Source organism: Rhopalosiphum maidis, chromosome 2, assembly GCF_003676215.2.
Source record: "Rhopalosiphum maidis isolate BTI-1 chromosome 2, ASM367621v3, whole genome shotgun sequence".
NCBI lineage: Eukaryota > Metazoa > Arthropoda > Insecta > Hemiptera > Aphididae > Rhopalosiphum > Rhopalosiphum maidis.
Window position 1 is genome coordinate 19771733 of NC_040878.1, and position 18658 is coordinate 19790390.

Sequence of the window (18658 nt, forward strand, 5' to 3'; positions counted from 1 at the left end):
CTGAAAACAAGTTTTGAACTTATTTGTTATTTATCTGTGATCAAAAAAAAAAAAATAAATAAATAAATAAATTAGTTGATTTGCATCAGTAGGATGTTTTGTAAAACTTCTTTTTGTACATGTTTATAGAAGTTGCTAAATTATTTTGTAAATTAGTTATAGATTTATAATTCATAGTTATAATAAATATATAATGATCAAAAATCTAGAATATCTATACCATATCTTAATAGGGTTGTAAAATTATATTTATATTGAAATCGTGTGGAAATTTTTGTATAATTTTACATTTTATTTGCTTTTAATAAAAAATTAACAATTTATTTTTTTATGAAAAAATGTTAATTTAATTATAAAAACAAAATATAATAAGCTTATATACAAGCTGTTTGATGAACAATTATACAATAAAACTAATACAATTATTTAAACTAAAGTGGTCTTGGTTCAATAACGGTGATATATTATAAAAATATTTAAAAACGTAGCCAATAGAAACTATTTTATTTACATTTTTTGATTTGTTAAAAGTAATTTTATAATTACCATTGCAGAAAATTTAATTTTTTTGAATTTTATTATTTTAGAAGTACCTACATAGTAATTTATTTAGGTGGAATTTTTAAAGTTCTTTAACAAATAACAAATGTCATGTATTTATAGTTTTATTTAAGTTATAATATTATATACAATCAAATTACTCAAGTTGACTTAAAAATTATACGTTCTATAATTATTCATTATTATATTAATAATGTGTAGTTTATGAAATCTATAACATTTTATAATTGGTTTGTGCATATTTCCATGCGGATGTTTATAATATATATTTGACTATTGTACCTATATTGAACCTCTTTTATAATTAAGATAAGATAATTATTGTTATAATTTTAATAATTGTTGTGTAAATGCATGTACTTTTATTTTGTTATTGTTACCGTTAGATATATGTTATATACGTTACACGAATAACGATTATGTTAATTTTTATAATACACAATATTTCACAAGTTGTATTTGAATAAATGATTTTGATGAAATTAATTTTGAGAAATGTATTCCAAATATTTATTTAAATTACGCACATGTCAGTTTAATAAGGTATGAATACCATGGTATTGCAGAAAGTAAATTAATATCGTTGTTTAAAACAGTATTAATTGTTTTCATGTCTATTAATTTTTAAATAAACAAAATTAAAATAACATAATTTATTATAACAATAATTAGTGTAAAATATTTTTAAACTTTATAGCCTTACGATGAGTTACAAATAATAATAATATAGGTAATATATTATAAGTAAATTATTTTTTTTAAATGATAGACGCCAGTTGGTAAAGTGACATAAATCCGAATAAGAATAATAAGAATATACAAAATAATATGTTTGATACATTAAATTTACAGACCTAGTATTATAATTATTAAATTGAATTAATATGACAATTATGTTCTTATTTAACATTTAAAAATTAATATATTTGATTCGTGTTATTGTGTTTTTTTGTCAATATACAACATGAGCAACGGATATTTTTTTTAAATTTATAACCTAAATATATTAAGCTTAAGTCATAGAAAATTGAAAAGTTTATAAAATAATATTGATGTAAAACTGAGATTTGGATGAAATAATTTCAGATTTCTACTGCATTTATACTAAATTAAATAACAATTAATAAAAATACGCTATTTTTATAATTATATTAGTAATTTAGCTATAATGTCATCAGTTATGATTTATTTAGGTATTTATTACATTACCTATATCTGGATTTGAGAAATTGATTAAAATTTATTCTATTATAGTTACCAATAAATTCTTAAAAAATATTAAGTGTAATGTTCTGTCAGTAGAACTTTTTGTTTTCCTTATATAGACTTATAGTTATATATAGCAAAATACCTCTATAAATTGTTTTATTTGCTACAAATTGTAAATAAAATTAATGGTCACTATAGTCATGCCAAGAGCCAAGAGACAATCTAGAATTAAAGCCTAATAATAGTCACGTGTTAATTGGCTTGGAAATTTGCAGTAAGAGCATATTTCTTTATTAGATAAAACTAAAACTTTATTTGCTGACGTATTAACTAGCCACAACTCGTGGCTATATTGGCGATGATGACGCGGAGCACTTATAAACACGTGTCGTAAATTATACACGTGTCGTTAATACGATTATCTGAACAGTGACAGATTCAAAAATAAATAATTCACACTATCACAGTTATAAAACGTACACATATAATATACCTTTTTCCGGAACTTAACCTGACCGATGACGTCGCGGGATCAGCTTTCACAATACTTCCGCGGCACACATATATAATATGCCTGAAAAATACAAAAATAGTATATCGGGGAAAAAGTATTTAACATACTAAAAAATTTTAAATAATGACGTGTAGTTAAATATCAAGTATACCTATTATTGATTAGTGCTTATTTTTTACATGAAATGAGTCTAAAGTCTAAATGAGCATATAATGAATGTTATATTTATACATATGTATTGTTGTGCTAGAAAAAATGATTAATTTAATGGTTCACTAAAATTAAGTGTACCAATCAGCTGCTACTGAATCAGATTTATAAAATGATCATTAAATATTGTCGCTCATTATTGATTCGTTAAATTTTTAGTGATCACTTCTACAACCTAATAATTATAGTGTCACCATTTACTAAATATATAATATAATATTATCATATTAGATATTATAATAATATATTATCTGAAATTATGACGATGCTTGAGTCCTAATTCCGAAAATAACTATTGGTAGATGATTAATTCGCTTCTTTTTAGTTTTTTCTGTGTAAAGTGTAACTTATAAAGTAATAAATATAATTGCGATATCGTGAACCAATCCAATAAACCTAATTATTATTAACAGTAGCAGACATCAATATTGCAACACTGCAGTATCCGCAGTAGATTGATCAAAAGTTTAACCTACAAGTATACCCATCCCGTCTTACCAGCCACTATATTCCTGCTTTAGTTCTGCTAAACCTTTATTTTATACTTACACATATTATAAATAATTTATAATTAAAATATGTAGATAAACATTAAGCTCATGTATTCGTTCATAAATGAAATAAAGCATATTTAAATAATATTAAACCGATCAGTGTAGTTGTATTATACTACAACATAATGTATACAATATATTTCCTTAGAGAATGTTTAAAGGCATGTACTTTTTGTTATTGTAATAACAAGTAGGTATACTTAGGTATAAAATTTAAATATTTTGTACACCTATATAATCTTTATCATAACATAACTCATAAGCATTTTTAAAAATTTTGATTTATATATTTATTTTATTCTGCATGTTTGTATATTATAAAATATTTTAAAACTAGTATTAGCTTCTTCCGAATATTTTTGAGTATTTAATATATATAGGTACTTAATATGGATTAAAAAAAAAAATAAGACAAACTAACTGAGTGCAGAAATCAAATAAACTAGGTAGGTTAACTCGTAAGGACATAAAATCGTTTTAAAGTTGGGTGTGGACTGTAGATAGTTAATATTATTTAATGATGTCAATGGTGATTACCTATATGTTAATAAATAATTATAATATTTTTAATTTTAGTAAATATACCGACGCAGCAGTAATAATTAATAATACTTAATATGATAAATAATCAATAAATAAAATAATATACTTATTCTGATCGTCCAATGCAATGAATTAAAATTTGAATTCAATTTTTGTTTTCTGTTTTTATTAAGAGGACGTTATGGTTATACCCGCATATGTTGTCTTTGTCTTAATAATGTAGATCATAGCAAATTTTCGTTCGGCAGAACACATTTTGTGATGTTAGGTTTAATATTAAAGTAAATTTACCTATTATCAAATTTAAAGTTAAGAATATTATCTAGGGCATCTCATAGGTTTTATTGATGTCTTAATTTTCAAGTGAGTTATGGTTATCTAAAATATTAAAACTTTAAAACGCTTAAAAATTAAGATATCAATAAAAGCCTGTGAGTTACCCTAGATAATATTCTTATCTTTAAGTTTGATAATAGGTAAATTTACTCTAATATTAAAGCTAACATCACAAAATGTGTTCTGCCGAACGAAAATTTGCTATGATCTACATTATTAAGACAAAGACAAATATAAATAATAATGCGAGCTGATACTTTATAGATTGAAGATACAGAATGTTAAATGGCGACAAAGACGACAAAATACTTTAAAAGCTTTTTATACTTTTTTATACTTTTTTTAATATCGTATTAATTAATAAATATTTTTACATAATTTTACATAATACATTTACATATTAATACATTTTACATATTTTTATATAATTTCAAACAAAATTTTATGTGCGTATTTAAGTACGTATTTAAAAATAAATACATATTTTATAACCTATTACAGCATATTTTTACGATTTTTGTGCATATAAATCCGGTCCCTAATAATATACAAGCATTTAATGACACATGATGCAAATACGACATGAATCGTCAAAATGCTAACCGACATCTATATCTAGTATCTACCTACCTATATACTATTATAGACAATATTTTCATTTCTTTCTAAAATATTTTTATCATGTTTTTAACTATGAGTAGTGGTCAGAGTAAGTTGAAATAATATTTTGAATAACGACATTTCCGTAAATACTTATAGTACTTACTACTACTATTTAACTAACCATATTATAATAAGTATTATATAGCGTAATGGCATATTAACAATCGAATAGATAAAATATACCATAAATACAAAAATAAATTGAATAAGTTCTAATAATTTAATTCATAGTATAGATAATATGTATGTCATATACTGATAAAAGTCTTGAACTTTAATGAGGAATATCAAAACACGTGTTTATAGTATAGTCCTCTCTCCTCTATATAATTTATTTTTGTATTCTGGTATATTTTATCTATTCGATTGTTAATACGGCCGCGGCATTACGCTATACAATAGTTATTATAATAATATGGTAAGTTAAATAGAAGTAGTGAGTACTATAAGTATTTACGGAAATGTCGTTATTCAAAATATTATTTCAACTCACTCTGACCACCACTCATCATACACGACAATAAAACACTAACAAATAATTGTCTCGAAACCCCAGTGTTGGAGCAACCGAGGCACACATCCCCTGCAACACCACGGCTAACGTTATTCAAATAGAAAACATATTATTATATTGTATCGCACCCGCACGCATTTAGCGTATTTCGAATAAAATATAAGATCACATTACAAGAAATTGATTTTGGCACGCGTCGTCGCCGACTGCACGATAGCTGAATAATACTCGTAAACGCGCGATAGCTCGCACGCGCACAAATAAAATGATTTAACAATTATTACGACCAGTGGCGCGCGTAATGGCGTCGAGTTTTTTTTTCGTTGCTTTGGCGGTTATTATATAATAATATATATATATATATACAACGATATTGGCTCAGGATTTGTGGATTATCGGCGTGGAGCAGGACCCACGGCCGACGCCTGCTCGTGCACTCGATTCGAATATTATATTATTATCATACGATTTTTTTTTTTATTCTCGAGAACGCGTCACCGAAAAAATAAGTAGGTGGTATATAATAAATATAATATGATGGGCAGTCGCGCGCGCGCGGGGAACAAACTGTATACGACGACGTTATCGCACGAAAGTCGGAGCGTGGCCGCCGCACGCTTCTCGATCACCATCGTCGTCCGCCCGGTCTGCGCACGTGCGATAGAGCAACCTCACTCCCTCCATCATATTAACCCCAACCCTTATATATGCTGTACATAGACGTATAGCTTATACTACTATGTACCTATATCTCTATATATACATATAGTATCGAGACGTCGAGTAGTACACTATAATATAATATGCGGTGCTTGGCAAAATTACAGTCACTTCGGCCATTTGGTGCACATAGTAGGTTAAGTACAGTGTAGTAAAACAATATTTTGTTAATATTGTTATCATGACTGCGGTAGATAGGTTAGCCCTTAAACGTCTATACATACCAGCTATTATATATACTACATTGTTACTTATTAGTGTACTCATAAAGCATAAAATATTAAAATTACGATCGTTTATCGTTTTCCACCTAACTGTTATAATTTATAGACATGTGTTGTACCTACCAGCTACCTATTTTATTTTGTGTTTATAGATTGATATAGCGATTCACCAGACTGCCAGTTTATTTAGCGATCATTAAAATTTCAATCCATAATTATTAGTCATACCTATAAACCTACCTGAATAAAATGAAATACTAATTTTTATACAAAATAATATGATAACTTATCTAATTCTGTACAAAATATCTGCCATTCTGATTAAATTAAAATTATATATTAATGTAACAATAAGTACTTATATAATATATAAATATATACATGTAAAATATTTTAATATTTCACTAATGCATAAGCATAAGCATTGATATTATAGTAGGTATGCGCGAGAATGTTAAAAAATGAGTATTACTGGGACATTCGATACTTGCGTCAAAATACAGCTGTTTTATCTATTATGTATGATTTGTCATTATTATGAATACCGTAGAACTTAAAAATAAAAGTCCAGTCCATCTCTTTACAACCCGCCTATTACCACAATATTAGTAGTTACGCCGATTAATTGATGAGGTGCGTCTTCAATGCCTTATTTCGTACCTCCGAATCTTATACCGACCTTTGTTTTACTAGGTAAACTTGAGTAATCGGGCGTAATACCACAATATTACACACCAAACCTAATACTTACATTATTTTACGTACGCTCATTGGTTATATTATAGGTACCATATATTCCTTGCTGCTGCTGTTGCTATACAGTCTGCAGATAAGCTGCATCTATAAAGTACTATAAACTGTACTTTAGATGTACAGTTTATACGCATGCCTAGCTATTATTTAATTTTAATAATTTCACCCACTGAGAAATTAACACATAATATGATGTATATGAAGTATGAATCAATAGGTTTAAATCTTACTGTATATTCTATATACACATATAATAATAAAATCTCAAGTACATATAATAATCTATGAAGTATGAACTCTGCATTACATATTATTTAGTGTCTATAGACTGTCTAGAGTGCATATAATATCAAATATATGGCTTATATATACCTTTATACATATAAGAACCTACAGGTTATCGGGTTCATATAAACTGAATATGAGTAATAAATCTTATTAGATCTGTATTACCTATGTAAAAATTCATATGATGTATAATATATTTTAAGTATTGGATACTTGATATTATGTAAATCTTAACTTTTCAAGTGCAATACCTACAACGTTTAACTATGCCTTTTGCGTGTTTGTACCGTATATTTACCTATCTACTTAAACAATATAGCTCCTATATATAGGTATCGCCTGTTATGTAACACTCATACAAATATATTATAATAAGGATATATAGGTAACCTAAGAGCTCAAGTATGTAGTACTATTGAATTTTAATCAGATTCGATTTCTTTTTTTTTTTTGTAAGATTTTCAAATGAGAATACTATAATTTAAATAATATATAAATATATATTAGGCTATACGCCTAAACTTAATAATTATTTGTGGCTGTGATAATTTTTTACATAATACTTACGCAGTTACGCAGTATGTTAAAAATTTACCTCAGTGTAATTATTTTAATGCAATTTTTTTATGTAATACTGTATATTACTATATAATGGTCCCCTTTCAACATACTAAAAATTAATATATGTTCTAAAGTTAAAAAATATGGTTTATAAAAAGATTTATAGGTATCTACATACAATGTTTTTATTTTTGTAGAATGAAAACATGGCTTAGATCGAAAATGGGGAAAGAACATTTAAGTGGTTTGGCTTTTCTGCATGTAAATAGACATATTTATATATACCTACTGAGCAAATAATTAATACATTTGCAATGATTAAAAGGTGAAACTTAAATTTTTTTTTAATTTAGAAAAATTCAGATTGAAAATTAGTATAAATACTAATTACTAGTGAACTTTTTCAATTTTTAAATATAATGTTTAATTATTATAATTTATGAACAAATAATTTAATAGTCTATATCAGGGGTGACCAAATTTTTTTTAGTCACAATCTACTAAAAATATACTTAACCTTTGAGAATCGACTTCCATAGAACATTTTTTATTATTGAATAACTATAATTATATACAACAAGTATTATAAACTAATTACTAATTACTAAAAATAAATTCTAACGTGATCGACTTTAAAATTGTCCGCAATCGATCGTTTGGCCGCCCCTGATCTATATTATATAGATATTTTGTTTCAACTCTGATCACATCAGTTTTTTTTAAGGAAAGGGGGCTAAACTATTGTCAAGAAAATAATTATTTAGAATGTTAAAATTTATAAGACACGAGTTGCTTGGATCATAAAGTAACTCCCATAAAGTCAAGTTAGTTAGGCCTATCTGTACATACTGGTAAAATAATCCTAATAATTAGCTATGCTCAATAAAGGCGTGTGTATTGTCCTACGAAGCCAATTTTTCAATTTTTAATTTAAAAAGAATTTCACATCATAGGGATTGTTGACTCACGAAAAACGATTTTTTATTGTTCTGTGGTATATATAAGGTTGCAATTACTAATTAAGGGTATTTAATTTTTCACGGGCGACGTCGTATAGGATCAGCAAACTTAAAATTTTTCTGAAAAAAAAAACAATTTTGAAATTGGTTGAATTTTTAATTAATGAAAGCAATTTATCTATGGTTTTAAAAATATAGCAAATTGTATAACGTTTTACGTTTTTACACTTTTTTATAGATAACTATAATTCAAATCCTGTAAAAAAACACACAACTATATTTTGTAATATATTTTTTTAAATATCTACCCACATATATAGTTGCAACTACATAATGGGATACGTGGTATTTCTTAGTAGGTACTCTACAAATTAATTAATTGATTCCCTTCTGCTAATACATTTTCCAGGGTAATAATTATTTTACCAATAATTAAACTCGAGCACTATGCGCCAAGGCTCTATCTTTCATGAAATACTTAAGTAATATTCAAATTTAACATCATTGCATAAGCAATCTTGAATTGGAGATCAAATTTTAAATTTTGATTCTGGAATTATATTATATAAGATAAAATATGGGTACTTTTTGATTATCGTACTCCGATAGCAAATCTCGAATCCACTATCCGCCTGTCGCCTATACTGCTATAATATTGTTTAGTATTTATTTAAAAAAATATATAAATTTTAATCACACATATATAAGTGATATAAATTTAGTGTTTAAGTACTATTAATATATTTCATAGGACACTTCTTAAATGGTAAAAATATGTTTAAATATTTTAAGCACCATATAATTGCATATTAATTTAATTTAATTTTATACTTCTTATAATATATAGAATTGAAAACACTTCTTGTTTACTAAGATTAACGGTTTTATATTTAAACATGTCTAGCTATATCCTTCATACATAATATATATTATATACATATAAGTATAAAATGATATAAATTTCTACATATATTATTAAACATACAAATTACAAAAGTATACAATAAATACCATAAGATTTGTTAAAAGTTTATAAATGCCCATTATTATCAACAAAAAAACAGTTCAATATATTATTATCAAACTGTTACAGTAACATGGCCGTGGAACATTTACCTTATCGGATGAACAAAATGGGTGGTATTTATTTTAAGGGTGGGAGGTTGGTATTAGCCACTGGTTGGCTATTGAAATATTAAAGGGCGTTCACAGCTTATATCCCCTATTTTTCCAAACAACATTTTACCCTTCAACGAAATACTTAATATTTATTTGTTTCCTAAAGCGTGTTGTAAGAAGAAGTCCATTGTATAATAAGTATTATCATACTTTTATATAATATTGTAATGTTTTTATTTGGGTAAGTTAAATAATATATTTTTTTTTAAATATAAGTTCAATAAATTAATTTAATTAACATAATATATCTAAATCAAAATAATACATTTATATCTTATACATTTTTTACTATAGACTTAATAAAATAATGGTAGTTCATTGTTTTGGGATCTATAGTACCTGAATCTGTAAAATGTATGCAAATATATGTATATAATATACATGTATACAATATTTAACTTTAAATTCAATATAATTATGTTGTTATCAAGTAAATTTTAAATAATATGTCTGTTGTATGAATAAATAAGAGTAATATATTAGAGTAATTATTAATAAATACCTAGGTATTAATTTTATGAACCACATGAACATAAAAATAAGTATTAGGTCATGTTGAATATAAGTATGTATAGATACTATATATATGCGAAAATGTTATAAACTATATTGTAATATGTTGAGCACTCGTTTCTTCACTTTTAGATATAAACTTATAAAGTTACAACAAACGAATATGTTCTATAATAACTCAAAATAGAAAATTAATATGACATGTTAGGCATTAACATTGTTAGAGCCAATTATTTTTAATCTACAAGCTTCTTTATATGCGTATTAATTATTGTTTACGAATATTTAAATATATACAAACGTTCTCCAAAAAAAATACAATATAACTCAAAAATATAAGGTTGTATTTACAACAGTTAATTGTATAATATATAATAACTGTGTATTAATAAGTAATAAATATATAATAAGTAACAAATAATAATACACCTACTTATAAGTTATTTATTGTGTAGTTTTGATTTCAAACTAATCAATTTAGAGAGAAACTTAAAAAAAAACCATTAAATGGCCAGATAGGTACTAATTTTTTTTCTAACTAACATTTTTCTTTGATTTTTTAATATTAAATACATTTTTAACTTTTTTAATTAATATCTATGTTTATTTACTAATTAGTAATTACATTTGTAAAGATTTTAAATATCAAAATCATTAATGTACACATTTTATTCAATACATTTTTTGTACTTATTTACATCTTATTTTTTTTTTTTTTTTAGAAATCAAACAATAGATATTCCGATTAATTATTACAGAATTGATTGACCTGCCTCCTTTAAATGTACGCTATAAAATTTTAAATTATATAGTAATCAAATGTTTATAAATACCGCTTTCTGTAATTCGTTAAATACTATTTAATGTAAACATATAAATGTTCCATTTGGCTTACAAAATTCCAGAGACAATCTTTCTTTATCTTCTGCCAAAAGAAATCACTATAAAAATTATAACTGCTAAACTTAACACATTGCTATAAAACACAATACAATATGCAACTATATTTTATGATAAAAATATATATCAACCGAAATTAAATCATAATTTTATGCTTTAATATGTTTAGATGTATTTACATTTTTTAATTATGCCGAAAAATCAACAAACCCAACAAATATTAAATGATACAAGGGATGATTCGTCTTCATCTCGAGTTGTCATGCTGTTTGGATCAGATGAGGAATGTGACTTAACATCAGATGACTTAACGTCTGGCGATGAAGACGCATCGTCAGGAAATCAATTAACTGGGATTCGACGATTCCCTGTACCAGATTCCCGAAAACCATGTACTGTAACCAATTCTCGGGAACGCTGGCGCCAGCACAACGTTACCGGTGCTTTTGCCGAACTTCGTAAATTGGTACCCACTCACCCACACGATAAGAAATTATCGAAGAATGAAATTTTAAGAATGGCTATCAAGTACGTGGTATAATATAATATAAATTATAATGTACGTAATAATAATATTTTTTAAATATTTTTTTTTGTTCAAATAGGTACTATTTTAAATAACTTTTGAAAAAATATTAGAATACACATTCTAAATAATTTTTTTGTATTTTTTTTATTTACTAAAAAATTCTTTTTTTAACTTGAAAATAGTTTTAAATTTTTAATTTGGGAAGAAATAATTTTTTTTTATTTTAACAAAATATCATTGGTCAATTAAACCAATATGATTGTTTTTAAACATTAATATAGTGTATCTTGATTTACAGACTTAGAACACGTGGTTTTTGCCATGTATAGATTTATTATAATTTATTAATTAAATATAATTAGAAAATTTGACTGTAGCCCATAAGCGCAAAACATGACCCAAACGCAATCCAAAAGCGCAAAAATAAATATTCTATAAGCCCAAAAAATATTTGTTATTTTTGCCAGATAAAATTGCGATAAATGTAAAAATGTACAATATCCAGTAGTTCAGTATGATTTTATAAGATATGCAATAGCAGCATTATCAAACAATAGATATGTATTCAAAATACAAATTAAAACAAATTTGTCTTAATACAAATATTTTTAGAAAATTAATTATAAAATGTAAAATATTAGATCGAAAAATTAATTTCAAATTTAATTTATACCCGTGAAGAGATGTTTTAAATATATCACTGATCAATAAAATAATAATATAGTACCTAGCGATGACAATAGTCAATATTGCATAAAAAATATTTATTACCTATTATATTAAGCGTTTAGAAAAAATACGTATACCTGCAAAATCTAATTAAGTTTTAATAATTTAATAATGTAAATATATTATAGCGAAATTCAAATGGAAATTTAGTCGACTGCAATAGATGTAGGTAAATATTAGATAGATGATATAATACGGGCTATAGAATAAATAATTTTACTTTTAAATAAATGCATAATATAAAGCTATAACATTTATATTAGATAAGTATATATTTGTTTCTTGTATGACGTTAACATTAATTGACGTTAAAACGCAGATTATAGAAATGTATTTCATTTAATCTTATAATATTTGTTTATTAACAACACTACATGGTTATATAGGTACATTCGTCTTTTAAGTGGTGTCCTTGAATGGCAAGAGAATCAACAAGATTTCAGCAATAATAATGAAGATTGTATGGACAATAATGTGTATTTATAATTATAGTAGGTATCGCAAAATAAAATGTTATATTATTACATACTTGACGATATAATATGACGGTAAAAACTAACAACGTTTTTAATTAACGTACGTTGATTAGAAATATGTATTTCTTCATTAGTAGTTAGTATAGGTATATACATATTATATTTATAAACTAAATAGTATTTAGTATTCACCTACATAAATATATATGAACAAATGTTAGATATGGATAGGTATCGATATACAGAATGTTGGTTAGAGAAATTACCAATTGTTAATTTGTATTAAATGTGTATATATATATAAGTATTAAAATATAGTATAGATAATCCAGTTATAATAACGTATACCTTACCAATTATTTTAAATATTATAACAACCAAAAGATTTTAAGTAAATATCTCATATCTATACTAAATATATATTTATGAGTGATTATATATCTATAACAATTATACCATCTTTCCTTAAACTTACCTGTATGGCTGTATACATAAATAGTACCTAATGATATACGTACATAGTATATACATATAGTATAAGATACGCCATCAAATATTTATAAATATAATATATATTATATACCTACACAGACGTAGTATTATGATGTATCAAGCTAAATAAATATTATACTAATATATGTAGGTATATAATATAAATAATATTAAGATATACCCACATTAAATAATTAAATTATCTAGATATTTTGTTTTTTTATGTATAGTTTATTATTTAAATGTATACACATACAATTTACCTACTTATACTTTAAATAAATCGACCTCCATATAATGAAGGAGGATACAGATACAGGACTACATAATAACATAACTCTAGTCTATAGTCTATTTTTTCAGATACCTCATGTTACCTCAAAAGCAGAAAATAATTTGTTTTTCTCTATTCAACATTTTTCATTTAAGAATAAAAGATAGTAAATATAAAAAAACTATTTAAAAAAAATTAAATGCAAATATAATTTAAAATTTAAAGCTTTAAATTCATGTTTTACGTGATTTATTACTCAGTCACCCTACCTCTAATAGTGGTTAAAAAATGTCCTCTTTAACAAATTATTCGTAAGGTAGGTACACAAGAACGCACCAATTATAACCAAACTTTAGTCAATATAATTCAGAATTCTATTGAGATTAAATCTGGTTTTTTATTTGTTTATTTTTATCAATTGTTCTTTACTTTTATAAAATCTATTTAATATACAAATTTGAAATTGTGGAATATCTTAGTATATGTGTAGAAATAATTGTTGTATTAAATTTTCTTTTTAGTATTAAATACTTGTATTTAGTTATTTAAATAATTTGTCTAAAATAAATTACAGCCAACAGGTAAATTAAATTGTATTTATGTAAAATTATCTTAAATGAATACTAGAGCTTTTTATAACAAAAATATTTTTTTGTCTAGGTGATTTTTATACTTTTATCGAAAGAAAAACAATATTCTCTTTCAAAATATTAGTTTGTATAAAACATTAGTTATTCTCAAAAATGTAGTATAATTTGTGATTTAAATTTTTCATGAAATAAATTACAAGTTTGAACATTATTCAGTATTAAAAGAAAGATGAATATGTTACACCATCACTGTTTATACATTACGTATACTTATACTATATGCATTAGAAATTATACATAAAATTATATAGGGAACACTTAAAACTATAATTAAACATTAGTCCTCCCTGGGATTTTTCCCATCTGCACTTTAAATACTAATATTCATATATTATTTATTATAATATAAAAAAATTATTGTTGAGAATAGGCGTAAGGTGAAACTAGTCCTTTAAGTTAAAGAGGGCTATGAAATTCAAAAATGTTTTATAACAAAATAAGGTATCTGGTATCTATAGGAACATAATTGCCCTCACAATGTAATAAGTTTTAATTTATTTGAATTATTTAGAAAAATGATAAGTAAAATTTAAATTGATTAATAATTAATAGGTAATGCATAACAATTCTTTGTTTTACCTGAATTGCATAAAAATTAAAATTCTATATTATATTAAATATAATAATTAAAATAACTCAATATCAAAAACCATGCGTATACACAGTACACGGTATATTTCTTTGATTTGACATTTTTAAACATAAATCATAACATTTCGTTTTCATAAAGAAAAATGTAGGGCTTTAAGAAATTCTAGAGCAGCCAAAGGCCCCTTGTTACGACTACGAATTAAAGAAAATAATACCATTAATACTAATATCAATAACTATAGAAAATAATTTATTCATTTTTTTAAATAAGTACCTTTTATGAAGGTCGTAACTGAAAAAAAAATTTCGAGAAGGGGGGGTCCAACATTTTTTTAAATATAGATATTGTAATTATATAGTCAATAAATTATATTCACCTCTAAAATATTTCTATTTCAAGAAATTTCAGGGGGTCCGGATCATCCCACCAGTTACGGCCTTGACTACTATATAAACTTCAAAAATACTTTTTATTAGGTATCTATTTACTTATTTGATTTCAGTCATTTTAATATAATATTAATTTAGGCTTTTAGGCTAATTAATAAATTATACATATTTATATTATATTCGGTATACCGTACACGGTACACATTGTATAAAATGACCAAAGAGCCAAGAGGTTATAATTAAACGGAAGAATTTAATTAACATAGATACTGTTGTTTTATGTATAAGGTATAATTAAGATTCATTTTATATAATTATACCATACCTATATTGCTTATACGTATAGGTTACCTTATTAAAAAGTTGACTAGTGAGAATGGTTAAGACTTCAAACCTATAAAGATTAGGTCTGTTAAGGGCTTAACACACCATGGCGTAGGTACTACGTATTACATATTATAATATTTGTTATACTATAAGTATCTATGGTAATTATATTTGTAATTGTAAATAATATGCACTTAAAATTTCCCAAAAATCTGTAAATAATATTTACTTATAAACAAATACTCTAAAATATATAGGTAGTATACTAGTATGACATTAGGATTAGTCGATTAGATTCTTAGCAATAAAATGTATGATAAACGTTACTCATATTGGTATATAATAAAGTGGTTTGTATCATTTTATGCCTGTTGACCAGTTATTTAAATTGAGGAAGAAAGTAGAAACCTTCTTATTTCTAAAACTATTTATGCACACCCCTTCATCTAGTTCATCTAATTATAAGACATTTAAAATTCAGGTACGCACATTTTTTTACACTTTTGCACCTCTCTTCTGATTTTTTCCCAATTTAAACACTGCTGTTGATTGTGAAACTGTGAAGAAAATTTATGTCAGCTTTAATAATCCGTTGATGTTGTATATGTCTCCATAATTTTTTTATTTAGATACATGAAAAATATGTCTAGAATTAAAAAATCGAAAAACATAAAATTATTCATCGTAATTGTAGTATTTGTGTTATGTTTTTTAACTAAATTAAAACGAAAACGATAGAAATAGGTTAAAATAATTTTAAATATGGAAAAAGTCAAATAATACGATACAGCAACTTACAAACGCAATTTGAGAAGGGGATTGGGGAGGGACTAAGCTCCCTCAAAATCAATCATAGCCCCCCAAAATGGTTTGAATATTCCACCTTTCCACCTTTATATATCTTTAGGAGCATACACACAGTATATACATACAAATTATAATAGCTCCCCAAATTTAAAACTCAAATTGCGCCTATGTAGCAGCTATAGTCTATCTACTTGAAAAATCAATTTTTACCTTTACGTAATTCATACAAACCTTAAATATCAATCAACTTAATTTCTTATTGTTAGCATTTCCGTTTTCTATAATCTATTGATACATTTTTATTTTCCTTTTCTATATTAATATATATTACATTGAACTATTGATAGGTATAAGGTATGTACAATTTTATTTTTAATACTTTAAACTTTTAGTAATTTATAAATAAATAAATATTAAATATGATCAAACAATTTTCAATTGATTATAGTATAATTGAATGTTTGCCGTAAAATTTGGACAGGATCCTTGACTTTTTGCTATTTAAATAAAACAACATTTTCAACATTAATACTTATAATAAACTATTCAACTATGTATATTTTATGGCAGTTTGAAAAACTACAAAGTTGAATCCAGAATTTAAATACGTCCAGATAAAAAAAAACATATAGAAGTAACCCGTGCGCGACTGCCGTCTACGAGTCAATTGTCAAGTAGGTACCTACTTTAGTACTATTTATCATAATACAGTAAAATCCCGTTACAACGAACTCCGGGGGACCGAATTTTTTTTTCGTTATAACAAAAATTGGAATAAGCTCTTTATAAGTCCTGCTTTTCAACAGGGGACTTATATGACTTTCGTTATAACAGGATTTTTCGTTGTAATGGAAATTTACTGTATAACTTATATAGTTTTAAGTATTATTATAATACATTATAAATGCAATATTTAAGATGTAGGTATATTTTTATACATTTATAATCATCTTAACATAATTTGTCACCTTGACTTAAGTTATGGCTTCCAATAACAGTAGTATGATTTAAATTTAAAAAATTTAACATAAAATTAAAATGTAAATGATTACCTCAGAATATAAAATCCTTTCTAGCAACATACTTATATACTTGTTTTAGTGAATATTAATAAACTAAACTTAACCTTTTGATAATTTTTTTTTTTTTATCATAAATTCATAACTAATACTACAGATGTTGACATATTGACTGTTAAGTCACCAATATGTTCAAGAGACAGGACCTCAAATCTATTTAAATAAAATTATAGTAACTAATATATGCTTAGATGAGGCTATACTGGCTATACATAGACTTAAAAGACTACTGAACTAATTGACACATTTTGCACAGATATTACTTGAGACTTGAGAAGTGTTTATAGTTTTATTTGTCACCTCCTACCTATACTGTTACAAAGTGACTCACTCATAAATTTAATTTTTAATCATTAAAATCAAATATTTTTTTTATTTATATATAGGGTTGCATCTATATGTTTGTACCTTATAGACTTAAAAACTATTCAATTTTTATAAAAATTTCAGAAATGATTCCAGATATCAAGAAATTTTAGAGTATAGTTTAAACTATGTTCAAAAATATATAATTTTATATCAATTCTGACACAAATGGATAACCAATCTTGGTAAAATTAGTTCTAAAAACTAAATAAACTGACTTGAGCTAGATTTTCTAAGAATTGAGTCATTCAAGGAACACAAAAACTGAAATGCAATGATATACTACAGAATTTTGTTAATTTTTTTTTCCAGGGAAAATTAGGTTATATGGTCATACAGCTAAAATTATATGAATACATTTTTTAAGATAGATATCAATATTGTATCATTGAATTATAAATATATATAACTATACAAGGTATTAGAGGCTATCTTATAAGAGGCTTATGTTGTTTTAAAAATTATTCATCGACTATTATGGTAATTAGTGTTAACTTGTGTACTATATAATATGTCTTTTATAACCTATATCAGGGATGGCAAATCCATAGCACATAAAAAGAATTTAAGACCACGCAACAAGTTAAAATTTTTTTTAAAACAAAAATCAAAGAATTGGCATTAAGTATTAAACAAAAGTCACATTAAGAAAATAAATAATTAACAAAGTAATGTTATTAAATATATACATATAATATACCTAAACTAACTTTTTTTATATTAATACATTAATTATATATTAAAATT

The 18658-nt window shown here is 24.9% G+C and overlaps 1 protein-coding gene across 1 annotated transcript; it reads left to right on the forward strand.

The window, feature by feature from the left end:
* The first annotated feature begins 9905 nt into the window (after nt 1-9905).
* Nucleotides 9906-13532, forward strand: LOC113551539 (T-cell acute lymphocytic leukemia protein 1 homolog). Its single transcript, XM_026953831.1, has 3 exons — nt 9906-9969; nt 11371-11729; nt 12846-13532. The coding sequence occupies exons 2-3, from the start codon at nt 11371-11373 to the stop codon at nt 12943-12945; spliced, it is 459 nt and encodes a 152-aa protein (XP_026809632.1). The 5' UTR covers nt 9906-9969; the 3' UTR covers nt 12946-13532.
* Nucleotides 13533-18658: the final 5126 nt, after the last annotated feature.

Coding starts and splice junctions, on each gene's coding strand:
- LOC113551539 (XM_026953831.1), top strand. CDS start 11,371: ATGTATTTACATTTTTTAATTATGCCGAAAAATCAACAAACCCAACAA. Junction 11,730..12,845: donor ATTTTAAGAATGGCTATCAA/GTACGTGGTATA, acceptor ATGGTTATATAG/GTACATTCGTCTTTTAAGTG.